Source organism: Populus trichocarpa, chromosome 5, assembly GCF_000002775.5.
Source record: "Populus trichocarpa isolate Nisqually-1 chromosome 5, P.trichocarpa_v4.1, whole genome shotgun sequence".
Taxonomy (NCBI): Eukaryota; Viridiplantae; Streptophyta; class Magnoliopsida; order Malpighiales; family Salicaceae; genus Populus; species Populus trichocarpa.
Genome location: NC_037289.2, coordinates 3540516 through 3561815, shown reverse-complemented (window position 1 = coordinate 3561815; position 21300 = coordinate 3540516). Strand labels below are relative to the sequence as shown.

The window sequence follows — 21300 nt, the reverse complement described above, 5'->3', positions numbered from 1 at the left end:
TTTTCAAAAACATAAAGTTGAATTAAACCAAACTGGATTTGATTATTTGGCCTGGTTCATGATTTCGGGGTGGGCAGGTTTGGCTGGATTTTTTATTTTACTAAAATTGAACCGTTTAGACCAATGCTCCTAGTTTCAAGTCTAAAATATTTTACAAGTAAGAAGAACGAAGAAAAATGTAATGCATTTATCTTCTTGTTTCGTAAGTTTTTTTTTTTTTTTTACGCTAGATAATTAAAAGTTATTTTATTTATTATTTGTTTTCTAATTTAAATAAAACCATACAAATCGCAGCTACGATAATTAGGATATATCTCGCAACGTATCAGATAATCTTTGGCACGTGCATGCATCTCATACTTTTTTTTTTTTTTTGAAATACATTAATGGATGATATCTGATTTTGCAAAAATTATATATGTAAACATATTTTTTGAACCTTATCTCCATCCTTGGATTGATTCAGATCATATTTCTCTGGTTTGATTTTAAAATAGATAACTGATTTTCAGAGCCCCAAAACGATCATATTTACTGAGATATGCTTCTACATGTTTTGGTTGTTCATCAAATATAAAACTAACTAGAAGGTCTGCAACAAGGACACCGAGAAGAAAAAAAAACGTATGTATCCTCTCATGTACCTATACATAGAACCTCCATCATTTTGTCATAAATTAAGCTCCCATCATCACAAATCCGTCTATCTCAACATTCAGTCTATCAATATCCATGTTATATTCTTTTCTTTTTTTGAAGATTCATCACATCAAGTAAGCAAAACTATAATTTTTTTAAACCCATTTTTTATGTCAATTTTTTGACAATTTAATGTAGTATATGTAGTTTTTTTTGTGTGTTTACTTATTTTATAGCCTTTTCCTTTAAAAATTTATTATATGAATATATGATTTTTAAATGTTAGGGTTTGTTTAAGATTTTAAAAAATTATATTTGCTTGTCATTTAATAAAATTGAGTTTTATTTTGTAATTTAGGTGTTTAATTTATAATGAAATAAATAATGAGTTATTTAATGTGTATGTTTTATATTTTATTAATTTTATTATTAAGGTGAGAATTTAGATAAATTTAAGGAATTTGATTTTTTTTTTTTTGAAAGAATCGATAATCAATTGATAACATAGATTGAGAAGTAAAATTCTCGTGAATTTGTAGTATGAAAATATGATTGGACCATAAAAAAATAAAGAAAAGGAAAGAAAAATTATATATTGAACTGTTGATTATATATATACTTGAACCTTGATATACTGCAACTTTCATGGCAGCAACACTAAATTAGATCCGATAATTTAGAGAGGAATTCGGTGGAGTAGGTGGTGGTGGTGTGACTATAGCCCCATCCACCATCAAATTCACTTGCATCGTTGGTGGCCTTAAATCTTTCTCTATTTTCCCATACCACAATCCAATCTCAACCATTTCTCCAATTCTTCCGAGTTCACTTCTACTTCACCAATCACTTTCTTCAGCTCTCCAGCTTCAGAGCACCCGTGAACCCACCATCAGTATTACTTCTTCATCAGGAACTGACAAGTCCATGTTCTTCCTCCAACACACAATCCCAAGCAATATGATGCCAAAGCTATAGACATCAGCTCTGGTTGTGATAGTTGTTTTGTTTTTGTGCCACTCAGGAGCTTCATAGCGACTCGTGCCTCTTGGAATTGTGTATGTTCTTGTTTAGTCAGGTTTTTAGAGCCTGGACAGTCCAAAATCTGATATTTTTGCAGACCAAGATTTATCCATGAGTACATTATGAGGTTTAATGTTACAATGAATGATCTTGAACTCATGCACAAGAAGCCTATTTGATCCTTCACTGCAAAAGCCAATCAAACGTACCAAGTTATTGTTATGAGTCCTCTCAGTTATCTTCACCTCGTTTCGGAACTCCCCTTCTCCATCTTCCACCAACTTCTCTAGACTCTCCACTGCTATCTCTTTCCCATCATTCTTTGCTAACGAGCCTCTACAGACCCTCCTGATCATGCCCCTTTACCGATTTCTTCCTTAAATCATAGTGGCCACCGCAAGTTGATCGTAGCTAAATGGTGCAGATTAATACCTTCAGTGACATCTGGTGGACAAGCTTGGCGTGTCATCATGACCATCAAGTCAGATGATGCAAAGACCACCAAAGAAAAGGCAATCAAAACCACACCAGTACTTAGGAGTTCCTTGCCAATCTTCTTTGTGATGATCTTATTTGGATGGGTTGATCTAACCTTCATAAATCAAGTTGTGTGGGTTAATCTAACCTTCACAAATGCTTTAGGATATGTTGTTGTAGAGAGAAAATTTGAGTAGATATTTTAACTCATAAACCTTGATTGAATGTGCATCTTTTCAAAGTACTGTTGCTGAAATCGTGGAAAGCAAGTTGCACTGAAATCGTTTGCCCATATCGACAGGCAATTTAGCCTCAAGGAAGAGGATACAATCCTCACCAACAAAAACGAGGCTTGCTCTTGATAATTAAGACTGCAGGTTCATTTCACAGTGCGGTCCATACAACTGTGTTTCTTGGCCTACCAATGAGCCAAGTCCCCGCCTTGAAGCCATTGCAGCTAGGATAAAACCCGAAAGCGAAATGACCAGAAGGAGAAGGCCAGAAGTTTGGGGTGGAGTTGGTGTAAAGAGTGGAGCCTTTTGTTGTGTTAAATTGTGCAGATTAAGATTTTTCCGTGGAGCATAGGTATATAACGAGGAGAAAAAGAATTGTTGGCATGAAAGCTTCATGTGAGTATAAATAACGTTTGTTGGTCTGATGTTATCTCAAGAGTGAGCTCTTTATGAAGAATAGGATGAGAGTAGGATTTTTGCTTGTTTTTGCCCCTTCTTCTCCTATTCCACAACGCAGTTTCTTGCCTAAAATGCAGTTGCCCATACCTCCACACAAGTACAGTTGCTAGGCATAAACGATAAACGACAGAATATATACTAGTCGGTAATTGATCATGTATTTCTGACGGATTCCCTTATGAAATCGTCAACATAGAAATTATGTCAGTGATTCTATCAACAGTGCCAGAAAAATAAACAACTTTATGTAATTTTTGGATGAAAATAGACTAATATAACTGACAAAATCATCAACATGATTTTTATGTTCGTTGGTTATTTTTTTTTTAACATATTTATTTGGATTAAACAAGTTGATATTAAACAATATTAATTTATATTAAATTAAAGAATACATTTTATATCATTAGTTTAATCATAAAATCAATTACAAATATCTTAATACATTGAAAAAACTCCTAACTAACTAATGTTGGAGCTGCATGTGGAGGTAGAGGTGGAGAGGAATGAGTATTTCCTGAAGGTCTTTGAGTGGAAGGATAATAAGTCGACAGGTATGCTATAATATGCTCTCATTGCTTTCTACAATTCGTTCTCCATACTTTACTTCGAGGTGCACTACAGCTCGTACAGTCTGCCCTTATATCTTGGATTGTATAACAACTTAATAATAAAATCAATAAAATATGATTAGTACTCATTAAATAACTTACCATTTCTTTTATTATAACACACCTAAATTACAAAATCAAATTTAAATTCATCAAATAAAAAAAAAATCAATTTTCTTCAAATCCCAAAAATCCCTTACCAACAAATTATTCTTTAATACATCAAAATTCTCAAGGAAAAAGCTGTAAAACACTTGAATATATAAGTAAACTAAAAAATACTACAAAAATATTAATAAATTAACCTAAAACATAAATATGTAGGTTTGCTTACTTGGTGTCGTGAGTATTTAGAAAAAACCGAGACAATGATGCTAACACGATTGAGTGTTACGGTGGTCAAATTTATAGAAACAGGAGCTAGATTTGTGGCAAAATAAGGAGGGTTGTTATTTTCTGATATGAAAAAAAAAAAAGAATAAGAAGTAGAAATGGATAGAGGTGGGGCTGTTGTTGGTTGCAACACTAATAAATTTATCGATAGAATTTCCGATGAGAACTAGTGATGAAATATTTTCATCAGTAAATAATAATATGTCATACTGCCGATGGAATTGCCAACACAATATTTATTTATTTTCTAATTATTTTTATTTCATTGGCAATTCCATTGACAATTATTGATTGCACATATTCCATTTTAATGTTCAACAAATATGTTTTGTTGTTATTTTCATCGGATATTATCAATGGAATATTTTTTGTCAGTAATTTGATTGCTAGTTGTTAATTTTCTTATGGTGAAAAAATTTAATGTTGTATTCGGTAGGCCCATTTCAATAGTTTTTTTTTTGTTCTAATAAGAAGCATTTCAATATAATTTTAATTCAATTATAAATGGATTCCACATTTCTAGAGGTATCATTTATCAAAGTTAAGTTGTATTTATTTTATGAAAAATATTTGACATATGAAATATAGTAAACTTTTTTTTTCTAATTAACCATAAATTTTAATCTTGTAAAATAGGATTTTAATCTTAAACGACCAACATGTAAACAAACTTAGTTTTATTTTGTTTTAATTTGTTGTGTTTATTATCTATGCGAGATAATTCTTCTTTTTTCATTGCAAAGCAAAAACTAGAAATTTAGGAGTCCTAATTTACGGTTTTCACTTTACATTTAAATGCATCAATTTCGCGTTCAATCGATTTGGTATGTATGGGATTCTCTAGAGTTTGTTTAATTCTATATATATTTATGCCAAGTAATTAAATCCTTTAAATTAGTCAGTTTCAGTCATGTATTTAGAGAAGCAAATCAGATTGCAAAACATTTAGCAGCTATAGCAAGAGACTAGATGTGCACCTGCGCGCTGCGCCATAGGGATGAACTTTCTTGTTTTTTTTTTTAAATAATAATAATAATAATAATAATAATGTTAAAAAAAAGAGAGTAAAATTCCTTTTAAAATAAAAGTGACCCCGTAAAAAAAGTCAAATCAACTTGAATTAATCTATCAAACTCGTGACTCAAATTAAGAAATCAAGATAACTCGATTAAAATGAAAATAAAAAAAAACCACAAAGCCTTTAAAAAAAAAACTAATTTTAAATGATGAAATAAAAAAGAAAAAAAATAAAGTAAACCTTTATGAAAATATAAAAAAACTTTTAATTTTTTTTTTATCCAAAAAGGATAATTGAGTTATTCCAGTATGTTTTAAAAATATAAAAAGATTGAATTATCTCTAAATATACCCGATAAAAAAACCGTATTACCCCAAGACCAAAGCTAATGATTTTTTTTTTTTAAGAAGAACAAAGTCATCCATGTGTTGTTTCAATCCATAATGTATCGAGTCTTGTGCTACAATAAACATGACTTTCAACAACATTTTTAAATTCAATTCACAATGCTAATGAGTTTTTCTAAGTATTTTTTTAAAAAAAATATTTTTTTGTTCTAGTCTTATATCCCAGATGGTGAGTTGATTCAAGTTTTTTTCTTTAATGTTTTTTTTTTAATTTTAGCCTTTAATATTAGGTTATTGGACCTTGAGTTTTGTAAATTTTTTATTTTTCTTTATATGATGATATCCGATCTTAATATATTTCTAAACAAAAAATATTTTAAATCGTTATTATTATCATAATTTCAAACACATTAAAAAAAAAAACTGACTTCAGCCAAGGACAAGAGATACATTTCTTCTTTTTTCCTGCAAAATACGTGTGGAATTAACCATAGAATCAACGGTCCATTGAGTTCCAATTTTCAGTTTTAAGATTCTTCATTTAGCTGTAATTTTCTCCTGTTTGTTTTGCATTTTAAAAGTATTTTTAAAATTTTTTATTTTTTTTATTTTAAATTAATATTTTTTAAATCATTTTGATATATCAGTATCAAAAATAATTTTAAAAAATAAAAAAATATTTTTTAATAAAAAATACTTTAAAAGGAACATGTCACACTTCCAAAGAAGCTAAGTTTCACGCAGGCCATTCATATCCAAACAAGTGTATTTACGAAAAAAATCTCTTAAATTCAAATGGCTGTTCAAATGGGGGATTGTATGATGGAAAAGGGGGACCTCACCCAGGTAATTCCCGAGTTTTTTCAGTGACTTGACTGCATTGACTTTGAAAGCAGAAAAGTAAGAGCAAGGATTTCCACCAATTGGTAGGGAAACGCGGTGGATTTTATGGCTAGACTTTTATGTTTTGAGTGCCTGGCTTGACTGCTGGAAACCAAAGAAAGAGACTGGAGTGCTGGAACAATAGACATCTTTATATTGACACTCCTATACCACACAAGAGCTAAATCCCTATCCATGGCTTCTATCATCTTTTTTCTTCTTCTCGCCTTATCTTTTACAGCTTCAGCTCAAAGACAGACCAATATAACCCTAGGATCTTCTCTAACACCTATCACAAACTCCTCATGGTTGTCGCCTTCCGGTCTTTATGCTTTTGGATTTTTCCGACAACGCAACGGCTATTCTATAGGGGTTTTTCTATCCGGGATTTCACTAAAGACTGTTGTGTGGGCTGCTAGAAGGGATGATGCCCCAGTCCCCAGTAATGCGACCTTGCTCTTCACCAGTGATGGCAGGCTTGTCCTGACATCAGCACAAGGGGGTGAGACTTTGATAGTTTCTGCTTCCCAGCCAGCTTCTTTAGCTTCTATGTCTGATTCAGGCAACTTTGTGCTATATAATTCTGATCGCGAGATTATATGGCAGAGTTTTGACCACCCAACAGATACCCTTTTGCCAACTCAACAGCTCAAAGCAAGGGCAGAGCTGTTTTCTCCTGTTTCACAAACTGACCTCTCAACTGGTATTTACCGACTCAAGATGCAAAATGATGGCAACCTTGTGCAGTATCCTGTTAATACTCCAGATACAGCTCCATATTCTTATTTTTCATCTTTTACTGATGGGAAGGGAGATAATGTGACCCTAAATCTTGATCCGGATGGCCATCTCTACCTGCTCAATTCCACAGGTTTCAACATAAAAAACATTACAACTGGAGGATATCCCACGAAAGAAACAATTAATATGATGAAACTTGATGCTGATGGGATTTTCAGATTATATTCACAAAATCTGACACGGAATGGAAACAGGTCAGATGTGTGGCCGTCCACAAGCGACAAGTGTGACCCGAAAGGATCATGCGGTCTTAATGGATATTGTGTTATGAAGGATAAGGAAGCTGAATGTACTTGTCTTCCTGGATTTGAGTTTGTTAGCCAGGGAAATTGGACTTCTGGCTGTGAGAGGGATTTCGATGCTGAAAGTTGCAAAGACAAGAATGGAAGTAGCACATACACCATGGAAGAGCTGTCTAATACTGAGTGGGAAGATGCTTCATACTCCGTTTTGTCATCAACAACTAAAGACAATTGTAAGCAAGCCTGTTTGGAAGACTGTAACTGTGAAGCAGCATTATTCACTGATGGACAGTACTGCAGAAAGCAAAGGCTTCCTTTGAGATTTGGGAGGAGAAAATTGGGAAGTACGAACTTGGCTGTCGTCAAGGTGGGCAGACCCATATCCATCATGGACAGAAAAGACTCAAAAGAGCCTATAACCGAGAAGAAGAACCTTGGCACGGGCAGGACAATCCTAATAATAAGTTGTTCATTTGTTGCTTTTGGGCTTGCTATGGTCCCGATTTGCGGAATCATCATTTACAGATATCATGTATTGGCATATAAAAAGGTGCCCAGTAATGATAGTACAGGATTGAATGAGGAATTTGCTCCTCGAGCTTTCACTTATGCAGAGCTAGAAAATGTTACTGGTGGTTTCAAGGAAGAAATTGGCAGGGGATCATTTGGGACAGTATATAAAGGGATAATATCAAGTAATCAGAAGGTTGTTGCTGTCAAGAGACTGGAGAAAGTTCTAGCTGAAGGGGAAAGAGAATTTCAGAATGAGATGAAAGTCATTGGGAAAACACATCACAGAAACCTAGTCCGTCTCCTCGGCTATTGCCATGATGGACATCACAGGCTCCTGGTATACGAGTACATGAGCAATGGCTCCCTCGCTGACATACTCTTCTCACTTGAAAAACGACCTTGCTTCCCTGAAAGGTTGGAAATTGCTCGCAACATTGCAAGGGGTATTGTTTATCTACATGAAGAGTGCGAGACTCAGATCATCCACTGTGATATAAAACCTCAGAATATACTAATAGATGAAAGCAGGTGCCCCAAAGTTTCTGACTTTGGATTGGCAAAGTTGCTGAAGTCAGACCAAACTAAAACCTTCACAGGAATTAGAGGGACGAGGGGATATGTAGCACCAGAATGGCACCGGAATATGCCGGTGACAGTTAAAGCAGATGTTTATAGCTTTGGAGTTATGTTGTTGGAGATAACATGTTGTCGAAAGAATGTGGATTGGAGTCTTCCAGAGGATGAAGCTGTTCTCGAACAATGGGTTTACCAATGTTTTCAGGACGGTGATATGGACAAACTCGTGGGTGAAGAAGTCGCCGAAAAGAAACAGTTAGATAGGATGGTTAAAGTGGGAATTTGGTGCACTCTTGATGAGCCATCCCTCCGCCCTTCAATGAAAAAGGTCCTCCTGATGTTGGAGGGGACAGTCGAAATCCCAATCCCTCCAAGTCCTACTTCTTTTATTACTGCTATATAAAGCTGCGTTTTGTGGTTCAGAATAAGAGATTCATCTGCACAGTACTGTATTTTATTTTTCAGGTCATGTATTCCTTTTCTTTATAAAATTGCTATATGTTTACGCAGCATTTAGGAGCTTCCTGTTGATTTTTCTTCTAGTGTTAATGCCTGTAAAGTTGTTTCCCACAGTATCTTAGATATTAAAAAAAAAAAAAAAAGTATATAATTATATAAAGAGGAGAAAAGAAAATGTTAGCATGAAAGCTTCATGTGTTCTTAAGTATAAACAACGTGCTCTTTACGAAGAGTAGAATTAATGAGACAAGGATCTTTGCTTGTTTTTTCCCCTTCTTCTTCTTCTTCTATTCTACAAGGCAATTCCTTGCCTAAAATGCAAATGTCCATTCCTTCGCTCAAGCTCAGTTGCAGGGCATTATTGGTGAATCGAAGTCCAACACAACGGTTGGTGACAGTACATTGTTGCAAGTCGCCATCAAACTGGCTAATTGCCAGAAGTGAGAAGACCAGAATGAGCTAATTAGTTTGTAATTACATGGAGTATATCAAGCAGAATTATGTTAAAAGGAATCCTTTACAATCAAATTGCAAACAAACGGAGAATATATCATTTATCATAGTTAAGGTACATTTATTTGAAATATATCTTAAACATTTGAAATATATATACTAATAAATTATCAATAGAAAAATATTTTTCTTTCTAATTATCCGAAATAGAAAAAAATACTTTTTTCCATCATAAAACTATTAACTCATGGTGAAATATTACTAATAATATTTTTCAATCACTTTAATCATCATTACCATTACATCACCATCATCTTCATCACAAGTGTAACATCATTAATATTATAAATATCATAGCTATGAGGAAATTCGTTTTTTTTAATATTATAGCATTTTTTTTCTTTTTCATAGCACATTTGTAAAAAATAAATTATAAACCCCCTCCAATCAGCAACCATGGCATGAAGCTGGTGAGAGAAGAAGCTTTTGCTGAGAAGAGCAGGTCAGCAAATGCTAGGTTGTCCCTTGACTCAGTCCTTGCCGTGACCACCTCAATTGTACTCTGAATAAAGTCGTACAGTGGAATTGATCATAAAATCAACGGTCCAATGAGTTCCACTTTTCAGTTTTAATGATCAAGGGATTATTTATTTACCTAGCTAGGATTTACATATTGAGAGTAAATCCATCTTCAAACATCCATAACACGACGAGTATGTTAGTTACGCAACATGTAGAGATGCTCTTTCGTTAGAAACTGAGGTTGCTAGCTAGGCTTTAGCATATGAGGGACATTAGTATAAGCAAGCAAGCTGTTCTGTCTTGCCCTAGTATTATGCCAGGGTATTAGCATTGGCACCACAATCGATATTTCTTAACTAGTTGAACCTGTCTGCAGGAAGCTAAAGATTGTGTCTTCAAAGCGTATTGAATGGTACATGACAAATGACAAAGAATCTGCCGCGGAAAACTAGTACTAAGAATAATCCTGCTGAAATTAGCAAATGGCTGTTCAAATGGGGGATAGTATGATGGAAAAAGTGGACCAGCGCCAAGTAATTCCCGAGTTTTTTCAGTGACTTGACTGCATTGACTTTGAAAGCAGAAAAGTAACAGCAAGGATTTCCACCAATTGGTACGGGAACGCGGTGGATTTTATGGCTAGACTTTTATGTTTTGAGTGCCTGGCTTGACTGCTGGAAACCAAAGAAAGAGACTGGAGTGCTGGAACAATAGACATCTTTATATTGACACTCCTATACCACACAAGAGCTAAATCCCTATCCATGGCTTCTATCATCTTTTTTCTTCTTCTCGCCTTATCTTTTACAGCTTCAGCTCAAATACAGACCAATATAACCCTAGGATCTTCTCTAACACCTATCACAAACTCCTCATGGTTGTCGCCTTCCGGTCTTTATGCTTTTGGATTTTTCCGACAACGCAACGGCTATTCTATAGGGGTTTTTCTATCCGGGATTTCACTAAAGACTGTTGTGTGGGCTGCTAGAAGGGATGATGACCCAGTCCCCAGTAATTCGACCTTGCTCTTCACCAGTGATGGCAGGCTTGTCCTGACATCAGCACAAGGGGGTGAGACTTTGATAGTGTCTGTTTCCCAGCCAGCTTCTTTAGCTTCTATGTCTGATTCAGGCAACTTTGTGCTATATAATTCTGATCGCGAGATTATATGGCAGAGTTTTGACCACCCAACAGATACCCTTTTGCCAACTCAACAGCTCAAAGCAGGGGCAGAGCTGTTTTCTCCTGTTTCAGAAACTGAACTCTCAACTGGTATTTACCGACTCAAGATGCAAAATGATGGCAACCTTGTGCAGTATCCTGTCAATACTCCAGATACAGCTCCATATGCTTATTTTGCAACTCCTACTTATAGGGAGGGAAATAATGTGACCCTAAATCTTGATCCGGATGGCCATCTCTACCTGCTCAATTCCACAGGTTTCAACATATTCAACATTACAGATGGAGGATATCCCACGAAAGAAACAATTAATATGATGAAACTTGATGCTGATGGGATTTTAAGATTATATTCACAAAATCTGACACGGAATGGAAACTGGTCAGCTGTGTGGTCTTCCACAAGCAATAAGTGTCAACCCAAGGGATCATGCGGTCTTAATGGATATTGTGTTATGAAGGATCAGGAAGCTGAATGTATTTGTCTTCCTGGATTTGAGTTTGTTACCCAGGGAAATTGGACTTCTAGCTGTGAGAGGGATTTCAATGCTGAAAGTTGCAAAGACAAGAATGGAAGTAGCACATACACCATGGAAGAGCTGTCTAATACTGAGTGGGAAGATGCTTCATACTCCGTTTTGTCATCAACAACTAAAGACAATTGTAAGCAAGCCTGTTTGGAAGACTGTAACTGTGAAGCAGCATTATTCACTGATGGGCAGTACTGCAGAAAGCAAAGGCTTCCTTTGAGATTTGGGAGGAGAAACTTAGAAAGTTCGAACTTGGCTGTCGTCAAGGTGGGCAGACCCATATCCACCATGGACAGAAAAGAGCCTATAACCGAGAAGAACCTTGGCACTGGCAGGACAATCCTAATAATAAGTGGTTCATTTGTTGCTTTTGGGCTTGCTATGGTGGCGATTTGCGGAATCATCATTTACAGATATCATGTATTGGCATATAAAAAGGTGCCCAGTAATGATAGTACAGGATTGAATGAGGAATTTGCTCCTCGAGCTTTCACTTATGCAGAGCTAGAAAATGTTACTGGTGGTTTCAAGGAAGAAATTGGCAGGGGATCATTTGGGACAGTATATAAAGGGATAATATCAAGTAATCAGAAGGTTGTTGCTGTCAAGAGACTGGAGAAAGTTCTAGCTGAAGGGGAAAGAGAATTTCAGAATGAGATGAAAGTCATTGGGAAAACACATCACAGAAACCTAGTCCGTCTCCTCGGCTATTGCCATGATGGACATCACAGGCTCCTGGTATACGAGTACATGAGCAATGGCTCCCTTGCTGACATACTCTTCTCACTTGAAAAACGACCTTGCTTCCCTGAAAGGTTGGAAATTGCTCGCAACATTGCAAGGGGTATTGTTTATCTACATGAAGAGTGCGAGACTCAGATCATCCACTGTGATATAAAACCTCAGAATATACTAATAGATGAAAGCAGGTGCCCCAAAGTTTCTGACTTTGGATTGGCAAAGTTGCTGAAGTCAGACCAAACTAAAACCTTCACCGGAATTAGAGGGACGAGGGGATATGTAGCACCAGAATGGCACAGGAATATGCCGGTGACAGTTAAAGCAGATGTTTATAGCTTTGGAGTTATGTTGTTGGAGATCACATGTTGTCGAAAGAATGTGGATTGGAGTCTTCCAGAGGATGAAGCTGTTCTCGAACAATGGGTTTACCAATGTTTTCAGGACGGTGATATGGACAAACTCGTGGGTGAAGAAGTCGCCGAAAAGAAACAGTTAGATAGGATGGTTAAAGTGGGAATTTGGTGCACTCTTGATGAGCCATCCCTCCGCCCTTCAATGAAAAAGGTCCTCCTGATGTTGGAGGGGACAGTCGAAATCCCAATCCCTCCAAGTCCTACTTCTTTTTTTACTGCTATATAAAGCTGCGTTTTGTGGTTCAGAATAAGAGATTCATCTGCACAGTATTGTATTTTATTTTTCAGGTCATGTATTCCTTTTCTTTATAAAATTGCTATTTAGTATTGAGTTCCTTTATGTTTACGCAGCATTTGGGAGCTTCCTGTTGATTTTTCTTCTAATGTTAATGCCTGTAAAGTTGTTTCCCACCTTATCTCATGTGTCGGGATTATGGCTGGAAAACTGAAACCTATATTCTGGCCAGGTTTCTAGATGGGTAATGTTATTCTCAAGTCTCAACAAATACTAGCAATATATTCTTCAGAGTTGCAACAACTTGTATTGAGGATACTCCACTTCTGATAGATGATTCTTAATCAATAAGATTACTCCACTAAATATGTTTTTGTTAAAAAGAAAAATTTCTTCCTTTGTTTCACTATCTCCATCAGATCTTCCTACACATAGGAACATAGCCTCCCCCTCTCCCTCCCATAATCCAGAGGAATAGAACAACCAACAGATCAGTTGGTGCATGACAAAATGCTTATACAGTAGTGAATAAGATAAATGTTTTCCTGGCCAAGTATGAGCCGAGACTTCTCTTTCTCCTGCAATAAACAAATACTAGCCTTTTGTTCAGGACACAATATCTGCACTTCATTCCTTTTATCACTAGAGAGTAATTTCATTTACAGGCGAATTACACAAAAATCAGGTAATAACAACAGCGGACCATAACCTTCAATCTAGCATTATTAATGGCATAAACAGCCAGAATAATCAAAAGCTGGAGGACAAAATAAGATAGTTTTCACAGCATGTCGCTAGGTATTAGCAAGCCTGTCGTGCAAAAGTATAGCTATAATGATCTCTTAGTGAAATTCCATAAGAAAAAAGGGGGAAGAAATCATAAAGAAAAATGAGAACTAGAAGAACCATGGTGAAGATGAATAAATTAGCATCTAACTTGAATATTCATGGAACATCAGTCATTATATTCATAAGTAACACTACAGCTTCTGTACTTACAGTTTTAAATAAAAAGATTATTGTTTCAGTGTGAGATGGAAGAAACAAAACTACAGACCAAAGTATTTTAAACATCAGCGTGGACTAGGAATGTTGTCCTATCCAAATACCTTGTGTTCAGTATAAGATCATGTAACGAAAGCACACTGAACCTCTCTTCTTTTTTTTTAATCAGCAGCATTTGGACGCTTTCTCCAAAGCATCAAAAACATTTTGTAGAGTTACCTCCTCCACAATCACCACCTTGTCTCTCGATTTAGAACCAGAGCCTATGGATACCTGCCTCCGCTTCACCCCCAACACCTGTTGGTTGAGAGAACAAAACTTGTGAACCTTTGTTGTACTAAAACAGAGGTTCTCTACATAAATGCAAGATATCATGACAAGAAATTGTTAATTTTCATAAATAACTCTTCAGTTATTCAACCATGTTTACAGTTGTGATTGAACCTCATTATTATTTTTTCAGAAGATTAAATGCTCTAAATCACACTTATCGCTATGGAAGAGAGAAGCTTTTCATCTACTATTGGGCTAAGCCAGGGATCCCAGTTGATTATATCACTCATGAAATCACATCCTCTCTCTTAATGCATTTAGTCTTTCATCCTCTTTCAGTTTCAAACTCTTCCTAGCAATTCATGGTTTCAAAAGGTCAGTAAAAAAATTATTATTACCATTTGCATTCAAAATTAACTCAATCCTCAACTTGCATCAAATATTTACACCAACTTGATGAAATAGGAAAATGCCAGATACACTATCATAATAAAAACTCCCAATAGAAGTTAACAAAGTGCCAGCATAACCCTCTTTCAAAATAATCTCAAGGACACGTGCCATGATCCCAAAAAAAGCATCAATATTTGACTGCTTCCAAATACTCAATACATTAAGCACATTGATGCTGTTTTCCAACTCATTGTGCATGTCTAGAATCCAGCAAATCCATCATCAAAATACTGATAGGCTAAATATAAGGACTATAGATTCACCATTCCTTTTGCATGCAAGCCCAAAGACAAAAATAAAACCCTCTCTAATTAATTCATGAACCGTAAGAATCTGTTCTACCGTTTCTCTCCAAAAATATATAAAAAAGGCCACTTTCATCCCCCGCCCTCATACTACAATTCTCCTTTCCTCTAGAAAATTCAGCCAAATCTGTACCAACTCAAAATATATCTCTCCATATGCGTAGTACCAAAACATCAAAAAAATTGACAGGCATTGATTAACATCACACATGCCTGTAAAATTTGATGAGCCGTAAGAGTCCGTTCTACTGTTTCTCTCCAGAAAAATAAAAATAAAAAAGGCCACTTTCATCCCCCGCCCTCATACTACAAGTCTCCTTTCCTCTAGAAAATTCAGCCAAAACTGTACCAACTCAAAATATTTCTCTCCATATGCGTAGTACCAAAACATCAAAAAAATTGACAGGCATTGATTAACATCACACATGCCTGTAAAATTTGATGAACCGTAAGACTCCGTTCTACCATTTCTCTCCACGAAAAAAAAGGGCCACTTTCGTCCCCCGCCCTCATACTACAAGTCTCCTTTCCTCTAGAAAATTCAGACAAAACTGTACCAACTCAAAATATTTCTCTCCATATGCGTAGTACCGAAACATCAAAAAATTTGACAGGCATTGATTAACATCACACATGCCTGTAAAATTCTCGAAAATTAAGCCAATAATCCTCTATCACAAAACATTAAAAACGAATAACCAACTTATAACGTAAGGGAAATTAAAAAAAAAAAAAAAAAACTTACAGAGCTAATGTAATCAAGAAGAGCAGCATTAGCTTCACCATCTTTAGCAGGTGCATCTATTTGCACTCCCACCGCTTCATCACTCAAATCTACATACAATATCAGGAAGAAAAAAAAACATTAAAGGTTTAATTTTTTAACCTAAACAAGAATCAAAACAGTCCTTTTGCATGTGTGCATAGACCCACCAGTGATGGAGGCGGATTTGGAACCGGGTTTGGCGTGGATTGTGATGGCGACGGAGGAAGGAGGGACTGCACGTATGCAAGATGGGAAATTGTTTTGGGGACTTGGGGCTGTGGGTTTTGACTGAGTTGACACGGCCGCGTTTGCCTTCGCTTTTCCTTTCTTGGCTGGAGCCATTTTTTTTTACTTTTTTCCTTTCTTGTTTTTAGCTCTAAGGTTTTGGTAAGCTTAAAGGGGGGTTTTAATGAAAATACAGAGAGAGAGAGGGGGGTTATTTCATAAAATTAAAAAAGTATTTAACTGATTATTTTTTAACGTTTTTTTTTAAATAAAAAAAATATTTTTTATATATTTTAAAATTTATTTATAACATCAACACATTAAAATAATCAAAAAATACTACAAAAATAATTTTAAAAATTTCAAATTTTAATAAAAAAATAATTGAAATTCACTCTCAAACATCTAAACATAACCACTTAGCTCTCTCATTTTGTGTTAAATCCATTAATTTAAAATCTAAACAGACTAAGAAAGTGTTTAATTTGAAAATAACTTTAGTTTTTTTTTTGGACTCACATAAAAACATGTATTTTTAGTTTTTAGAGGTGTAATTTGTGCTTTAAAATAATTGTATTTTTAAAAAAAAATCACAACACCTCTCACCTAAACACACCATAAAAGGTTGAATTATGACTTGAGATCTAGATTAGGTCGGTTTTAATATAAATAGAAGGAGATTTAACTTAGTATAACTTATAAAAAACCTGGCTTGATTAGCAACTTGGTCAACCCAAGAAAAACTCGATCAAAACTTATTGTTTTTTTTATTTTTAAATAATATTTTTTTTATTTTTTATAAAATAAAAAATAAATTGACTCGTGACCTTAGACTTATCCAAATTAATTGTTGGATTATGTTTTAAAATTATGGTTTAATAAGTAAATAAACCCTTATGAAAAGAATTTAGTCAATTTAATGTTACATTCATTGCATTTAGACAATTTGATTAAATATAATTCAATCATTAACATACATTATAATTACGTTATTAAAGCTTGTTAATAGAGAAAATAATAGCCAAGTCTCGTCCTATTTTCATTAAGAAGAGTAATATTGTGCAATATATATGATGCTCAACCTGACTCTATATATATGATTAAAGTGAAAATAGAAAAAAAAATCTAATTGAAAGAAAAGAAAAATCGAACTTGTGTAGGGAATTTTAGAGAGTCATGCAAACATGAATTTTTTAAAAACAAATCTTCGCTAAATGTGAATAATCAATATAAATAAAAGAGCAAGAACTTTCCCTCTTAAATGTAGATTGCACTCTTTCTATATATATATATATATATATAATAGATTAAGGCTTGTAATGTTTTTTTTATTTGGTTTGATTTTCAGTTTTTAAAGTGATTAGAGAGTAATTTTGGGTTGAAAAAAGATTTATTAAATTTCTTGAATGTTTTCAGGTAAAAATTACTTAAAAATCAAGCTTTGGGGATATAGTAAATCAAACCTTGCATTTATAGGACTGAAAATACTGGGAAATATACTAGTGGATGACGTGTCTTACGCCTGGAAAAACTACCCATTAAACACCCATTTTTTTGGAGAAAAAAAGGTTCAAGCATGCAGGCAACGGCTTATTGCTTTTGGATCAGGCAGCTGCAGCTACGATTGGGAAGTGACCAACGTTTCAAGAACAGGAGGCTTGGAGATGTGATCCAACCCACGATGGATTTCAGACCAAGAGTTGAAGAAATTTCAAAACGATGTGCCATCAACAACTATATGGTTCATGGTATAAACAGCCATTAAAGATGCCACCAACAAGTTCAGTGACTTGAACTGCAGGCATGCAATGGCTTGGAGACATCAGTAGCCCCGTAGTTTAAGACCCCATTCAATGGAAAGAAAGAGTGGACAATTGGAGGAACATAAACTGGCTGGAGGATGTCAGCCATGGTTACCCCATCGGCCATGGCATGAACAAACTGTTGTTTCTAAGTAATTGGTTAGCAGTTCACAATGAAGAGAAAGATCATTCTACTTTATTGAATGGAAGCTGGTTTATATAATCAAACCATTACAACAGAAATCAGAAAAATAAGCAACCCACATTTGACTCTCCTACAAACGTGGTTAACAAACAAAGAATAAATCAAATCTAATCCTTTGATCCTATTAGCTAGGATATTATTGACTGACTTAGTCCTAACAATCCCTCCCTTAAACTGCATTGCTGTCAGTAAGCAGTTTATTCGTTTGGTACCTCACAAACACCCAGTAAGCTTCTTAGTTTCTCAAATGCATCCATCTTCAAAGCTTTTGTCATAATATCAGCAATTTGATCTTGCGTATTGCAGTGCTTCAGCTCAATTACTCCTTCCTTGCACAGCTCATGTAGAAAATGAAATCTAACATCTATATGTTTGCTTCTGCCATGCATAATTAGATTCTTTGCTAATTTAATTGAAGACATATTATCACAGTGTATGATAGTATATGTCCCTTACTTGCAATCTATCCTTTCAAGTACTCTTCTCATCCATACTGCTTGACACGCACAATGAGCTGCAGATATAAATTCTGCCTCAATTGTTGATAAAGAGACTACCGGTTGTTTCTTGGAGCTCCAAGCAACTGCTCCTTCACTTAGCATAAAAACATATCCCAAAGTACTCCTACGATCATCTTGATCCCCGGCATAGTCACTATCAGAGTAGGCCATTAATCTTTCATCACTTGCAGCTTCTCTTCTATAATGGATGCCCAAGTTCACAGATCCCTTCACATATCTCAAAATTCTCTTAATAGCCTGTATATGTAGAGTTGTAGGTCTCTCCATGTATCTACTAATCAGACCAATCCCAAACATGAGATCTGGCCTGATTACTGATAAATACATGAGACTTCCAACCATTTGTTTGTATTGAGTCACATCCACTTGCTCGCCATCTTCATTTCTCATCAGCTTCATACCTGGTATCATTGGATTGCGAACTGAATTTGCCTTTTCTAAGCCAAACCTCTCTAGTACTTCAAGTGCATATTTTCTTTGGCTTAGATAAATTCCTTCATCATTCTGCACAACTTCTACTCCAAGGAAGAACTTCATTTTTCCTAAATCAGTCATATCAAACTCTCGTTTCATCGAAGCTTTGAAAACAGCAAACATTCCCTCATCACTTCCAGTGAACACCAAATCATCTACGTATATGCATACTATCAGAATTTTCTTGTCTTCTTGAATTTTAACAAACAGAGTATGCTCACTTGGACATCGAGCAAAACCTTCCTTCACGAAATATGTTTCAATCCTGCTAAACCAGGCCCTTGGTGCCTGCTTCAAACCATATAATGCTTTCTTCAACTTGAGGACTTTGTGTTCTTCTCTTTTTTTTTCATAGCCGAGAGGTTGCTCTACGTATACATCTTCGTCTAATTTCCCATGAAGAAATGCACTCTTTACATCCAGTTAATACACCTTCCATTTTCTTTGTGCTGCTATTGCTAGAACCATCTGAATTGTGTCCCATCTTGCTACTGGTGCGAATACCTCAGTGTAGTCAATTCCATGTTGTTGTGCATATCCCTTTGCTACAAGTCTGGCCTTGTATTTGTCAACTTCACCTTTTTCATTAAGCTTTGTCTTGTATATCCATTTCACCCCCAATCTTCCTTGAATTATTCGGCAGCACAGTTAGTTCCCATGAGTCATTCCTTTCTATCGCAACAATTTCATTGTCCATGGCTTCTCTCCATTGGTGATTTTTTTTAGCTTCTTCATAGGTGTGTGGATCTCTAGTAGTAGTGTATAACACCATATTTTGTGTTTCCTCTTCTTCAGATAAGCTTGCTCCCATGACATAATCTTCAGACAAACCTGCTCCCATAACATAATCCTCCATCCAGTGTGGTGCTCTTCGATTTCTGACACCTGCAGCTTGAATATGCTCATTTTGTTCTTCTGCTTCAGGTTCTTCAACAGCATCTCCAGTACCTGCTTCATCTCCAATTTCAGCATCTCCAGTACCTGTTTCATCTCCAATTTCCCTAATCTGTTCTTGTGTCTGCTCCTCATCTTCTTCTAATTCTTCTTCATGTATACTGTCATCATTATCTCCCCAGCGTAGCAGTATACTAGTGTTGTCTTCTGCCCAGTTCCAAGTTGCATTTTCTTCAAAGATGACATCACGACTAATTATCAACTTCTTTGTGAGAGGATTAAACATTCTGTAACCTTTTGTTTCTTCACTGACTCCCAACAGTACACATTTTGTGCTCCTTGAATCCAGCTTTGTTCTTTTCTCATGTGGTACATGTACATGGTCAATGCAACCAAACACTCGAAAATACCCCACTGAGGGTTTGACTCCACTCCATGCTTCTTCAGGTGTGACTTCTTTTACTACTGTAGTAGGACTCCTATTTAGTGTATGTATACACCAATTTACGGCTTCTGGCCAGAATTCTCTGGGAATGTGTTTTTCAGACAATATGCTTCTAACTAGATTCATTATTGTCCAATTCCTCCTCTCAGCAACACCGTTTTGCTGAGGAGTATATGCAGTCGTTAATTGTCTCTTGATCCCATTCATACTGCAGTATTCATTAAACTCTTTCGAAGTAAATTCACCACCTCTATCTGTGCGTAAACATTCCACCAAGGAACCAGCTTCTTTTTCAACTAGAGTCTTGAATTTTTTTAACATATTAAGAGCATCTGATTTTTCTGAAATGAAATAAACCCAACACTTTCTACTAAAGTCATCAATGAAAGTGATTAGATACCTCTTGCCACTATTGGATTCTGGATTCACAGGTCCACAGATGTCTGAGTGTATGAGTTGTAATTTGTGTGTTGCTCTCCAGTGACTTTTCTTTGAAATGTTGTCTCTGTGTTGTTTGTCGATTAAGCAATCTGCACATACTTTGGTAGGAGCTTTAAGTAGTGGCAGCCCGTTAACCATCTTGTTGTAATACAGCATCCTCAAACCTTTGAAGATGAGATGAGCAAATCTGTTATGTCATAATTGTGCTTCACTTTCTTCACTGGTTTGAAAGAAAGCCACTGATTCTTTTGGAGGTATTGTTGCAAGCATTATGAACATTCTGTTGACTGTCATGGCTATCTCCATGATGAGGCCTCTAGTTGGATGAAATAGCTTGCATGTATTATTTTTAATCAGTATTGCTAATCATTTCTCATGTAGTTGCCCTATGCTGAGTAAATTATTTCTCAGCTCCGGAATGTAATAAACTTTATCAATCTTTTATATTGCACCAGCTACTTTCAATTTTACACATCCCTTGCCCATTACTGCCATTCTCGAATTGTTGCCAAGCTTGACTGAATGTCTAAATTTTTCATCTAATTCTGTAAACCACAGTTTATTCCCACTCATATGATTGCTGCAACCGGAGTCCAAAAACCATACCTCTTCTCTAGTTGAGTTATGAAGTTCCACATGTGACATCAACAACATTTCTTCTTCGCAATCCAATTTTGCATAATTTGCTGTTTTTTCATAACCAGGACATTCATAAGAGAAATGTCCTAGTTTATGACATCGAAAG

General features: G+C 35.5%; 3 protein-coding genes across 3 annotated transcripts; 2 read left to right on the top strand and 1 right to left on the bottom strand.

The window, feature by feature from the left end:
* The first annotated feature begins 6095 nt into the window (after positions 1-6095).
* LOC18109578 (G-type lectin S-receptor-like serine/threonine-protein kinase LECRK3) lies at positions 6096-8723 on the top strand. Its single transcript, XM_006387800.3, has one exon. The coding sequence runs from the start codon at positions 6275-6277 to the stop codon at positions 8612-8614; it is 2340 nt and encodes a 779-aa protein (XP_006387862.3). The 5' UTR covers positions 6096-6274; the 3' UTR covers positions 8615-8723.
* A 1560-nt stretch (positions 8724-10283) lies between these two features.
* LOC18099001 (G-type lectin S-receptor-like serine/threonine-protein kinase LECRK3) lies at positions 10284-12851 on the top strand. The gene has a single exon (XM_006382765.3). It carries the CDS (start codon positions 10410-10412, stop codon positions 12735-12737), a length of 2328 nt encoding a protein of 775 aa, XP_006382827.3. The 5' UTR covers positions 10284-10409; the 3' UTR covers positions 12738-12851.
* A 792-nt stretch (positions 12852-13643) lies between these two features.
* On the bottom strand, positions 13644-15946 carry LOC18099000 (uncharacterized). The gene is made up of 3 exons (XM_006382764.3): positions 15716-15946; positions 15528-15616; positions 13644-14048 (listed from the first exon to the last, which is right to left on the bottom strand). Exons 1-3 carry the CDS (start codon positions 15888-15890, stop codon positions 13917-13919), a joined length of 396 nt encoding a protein of 131 aa, XP_006382826.1. The 5' UTR covers positions 15891-15946; the 3' UTR covers positions 13644-13916.
* Between the last annotated feature and the right edge of the window lie 5354 nt (positions 15947-21300).

Bases quoted from the DNA above. Each gene is read 5' to 3' on its own strand.
- LOC18099001 (XM_006382765.3), top strand. From the start codon at position 10,410: ATGGCTTCTATCATCTTTTTTCTTCTTCTCGCCTTATCTTTTACAGCT.
- LOC18099000 (XM_006382764.3), bottom strand. From the start codon at position 15,890: ATGGCTCCAGCCAAGAAAGGAAAAGCGAAGGCAAACGCGGCCGTGTCA. The intron at 15,617-15,715 runs GTGGGTCTATGC...TATTGTATGTAG, and splicing joins CAAATCCGCCTCCATCACTG to ATTTGAGTGATGAAGCGGTG. The intron at 14,049-15,527 runs GTAAGTTTTTTT...CTCAACCAACAG, and splicing joins TTCTTGATTACATTAGCTCT to GTGTTGGGGGTGAAGCGGAG.
- LOC18109578 (XM_006387800.3), top strand. From the start codon at position 6,275: ATGGCTTCTATCATCTTTTTTCTTCTTCTCGCCTTATCTTTTACAGCT.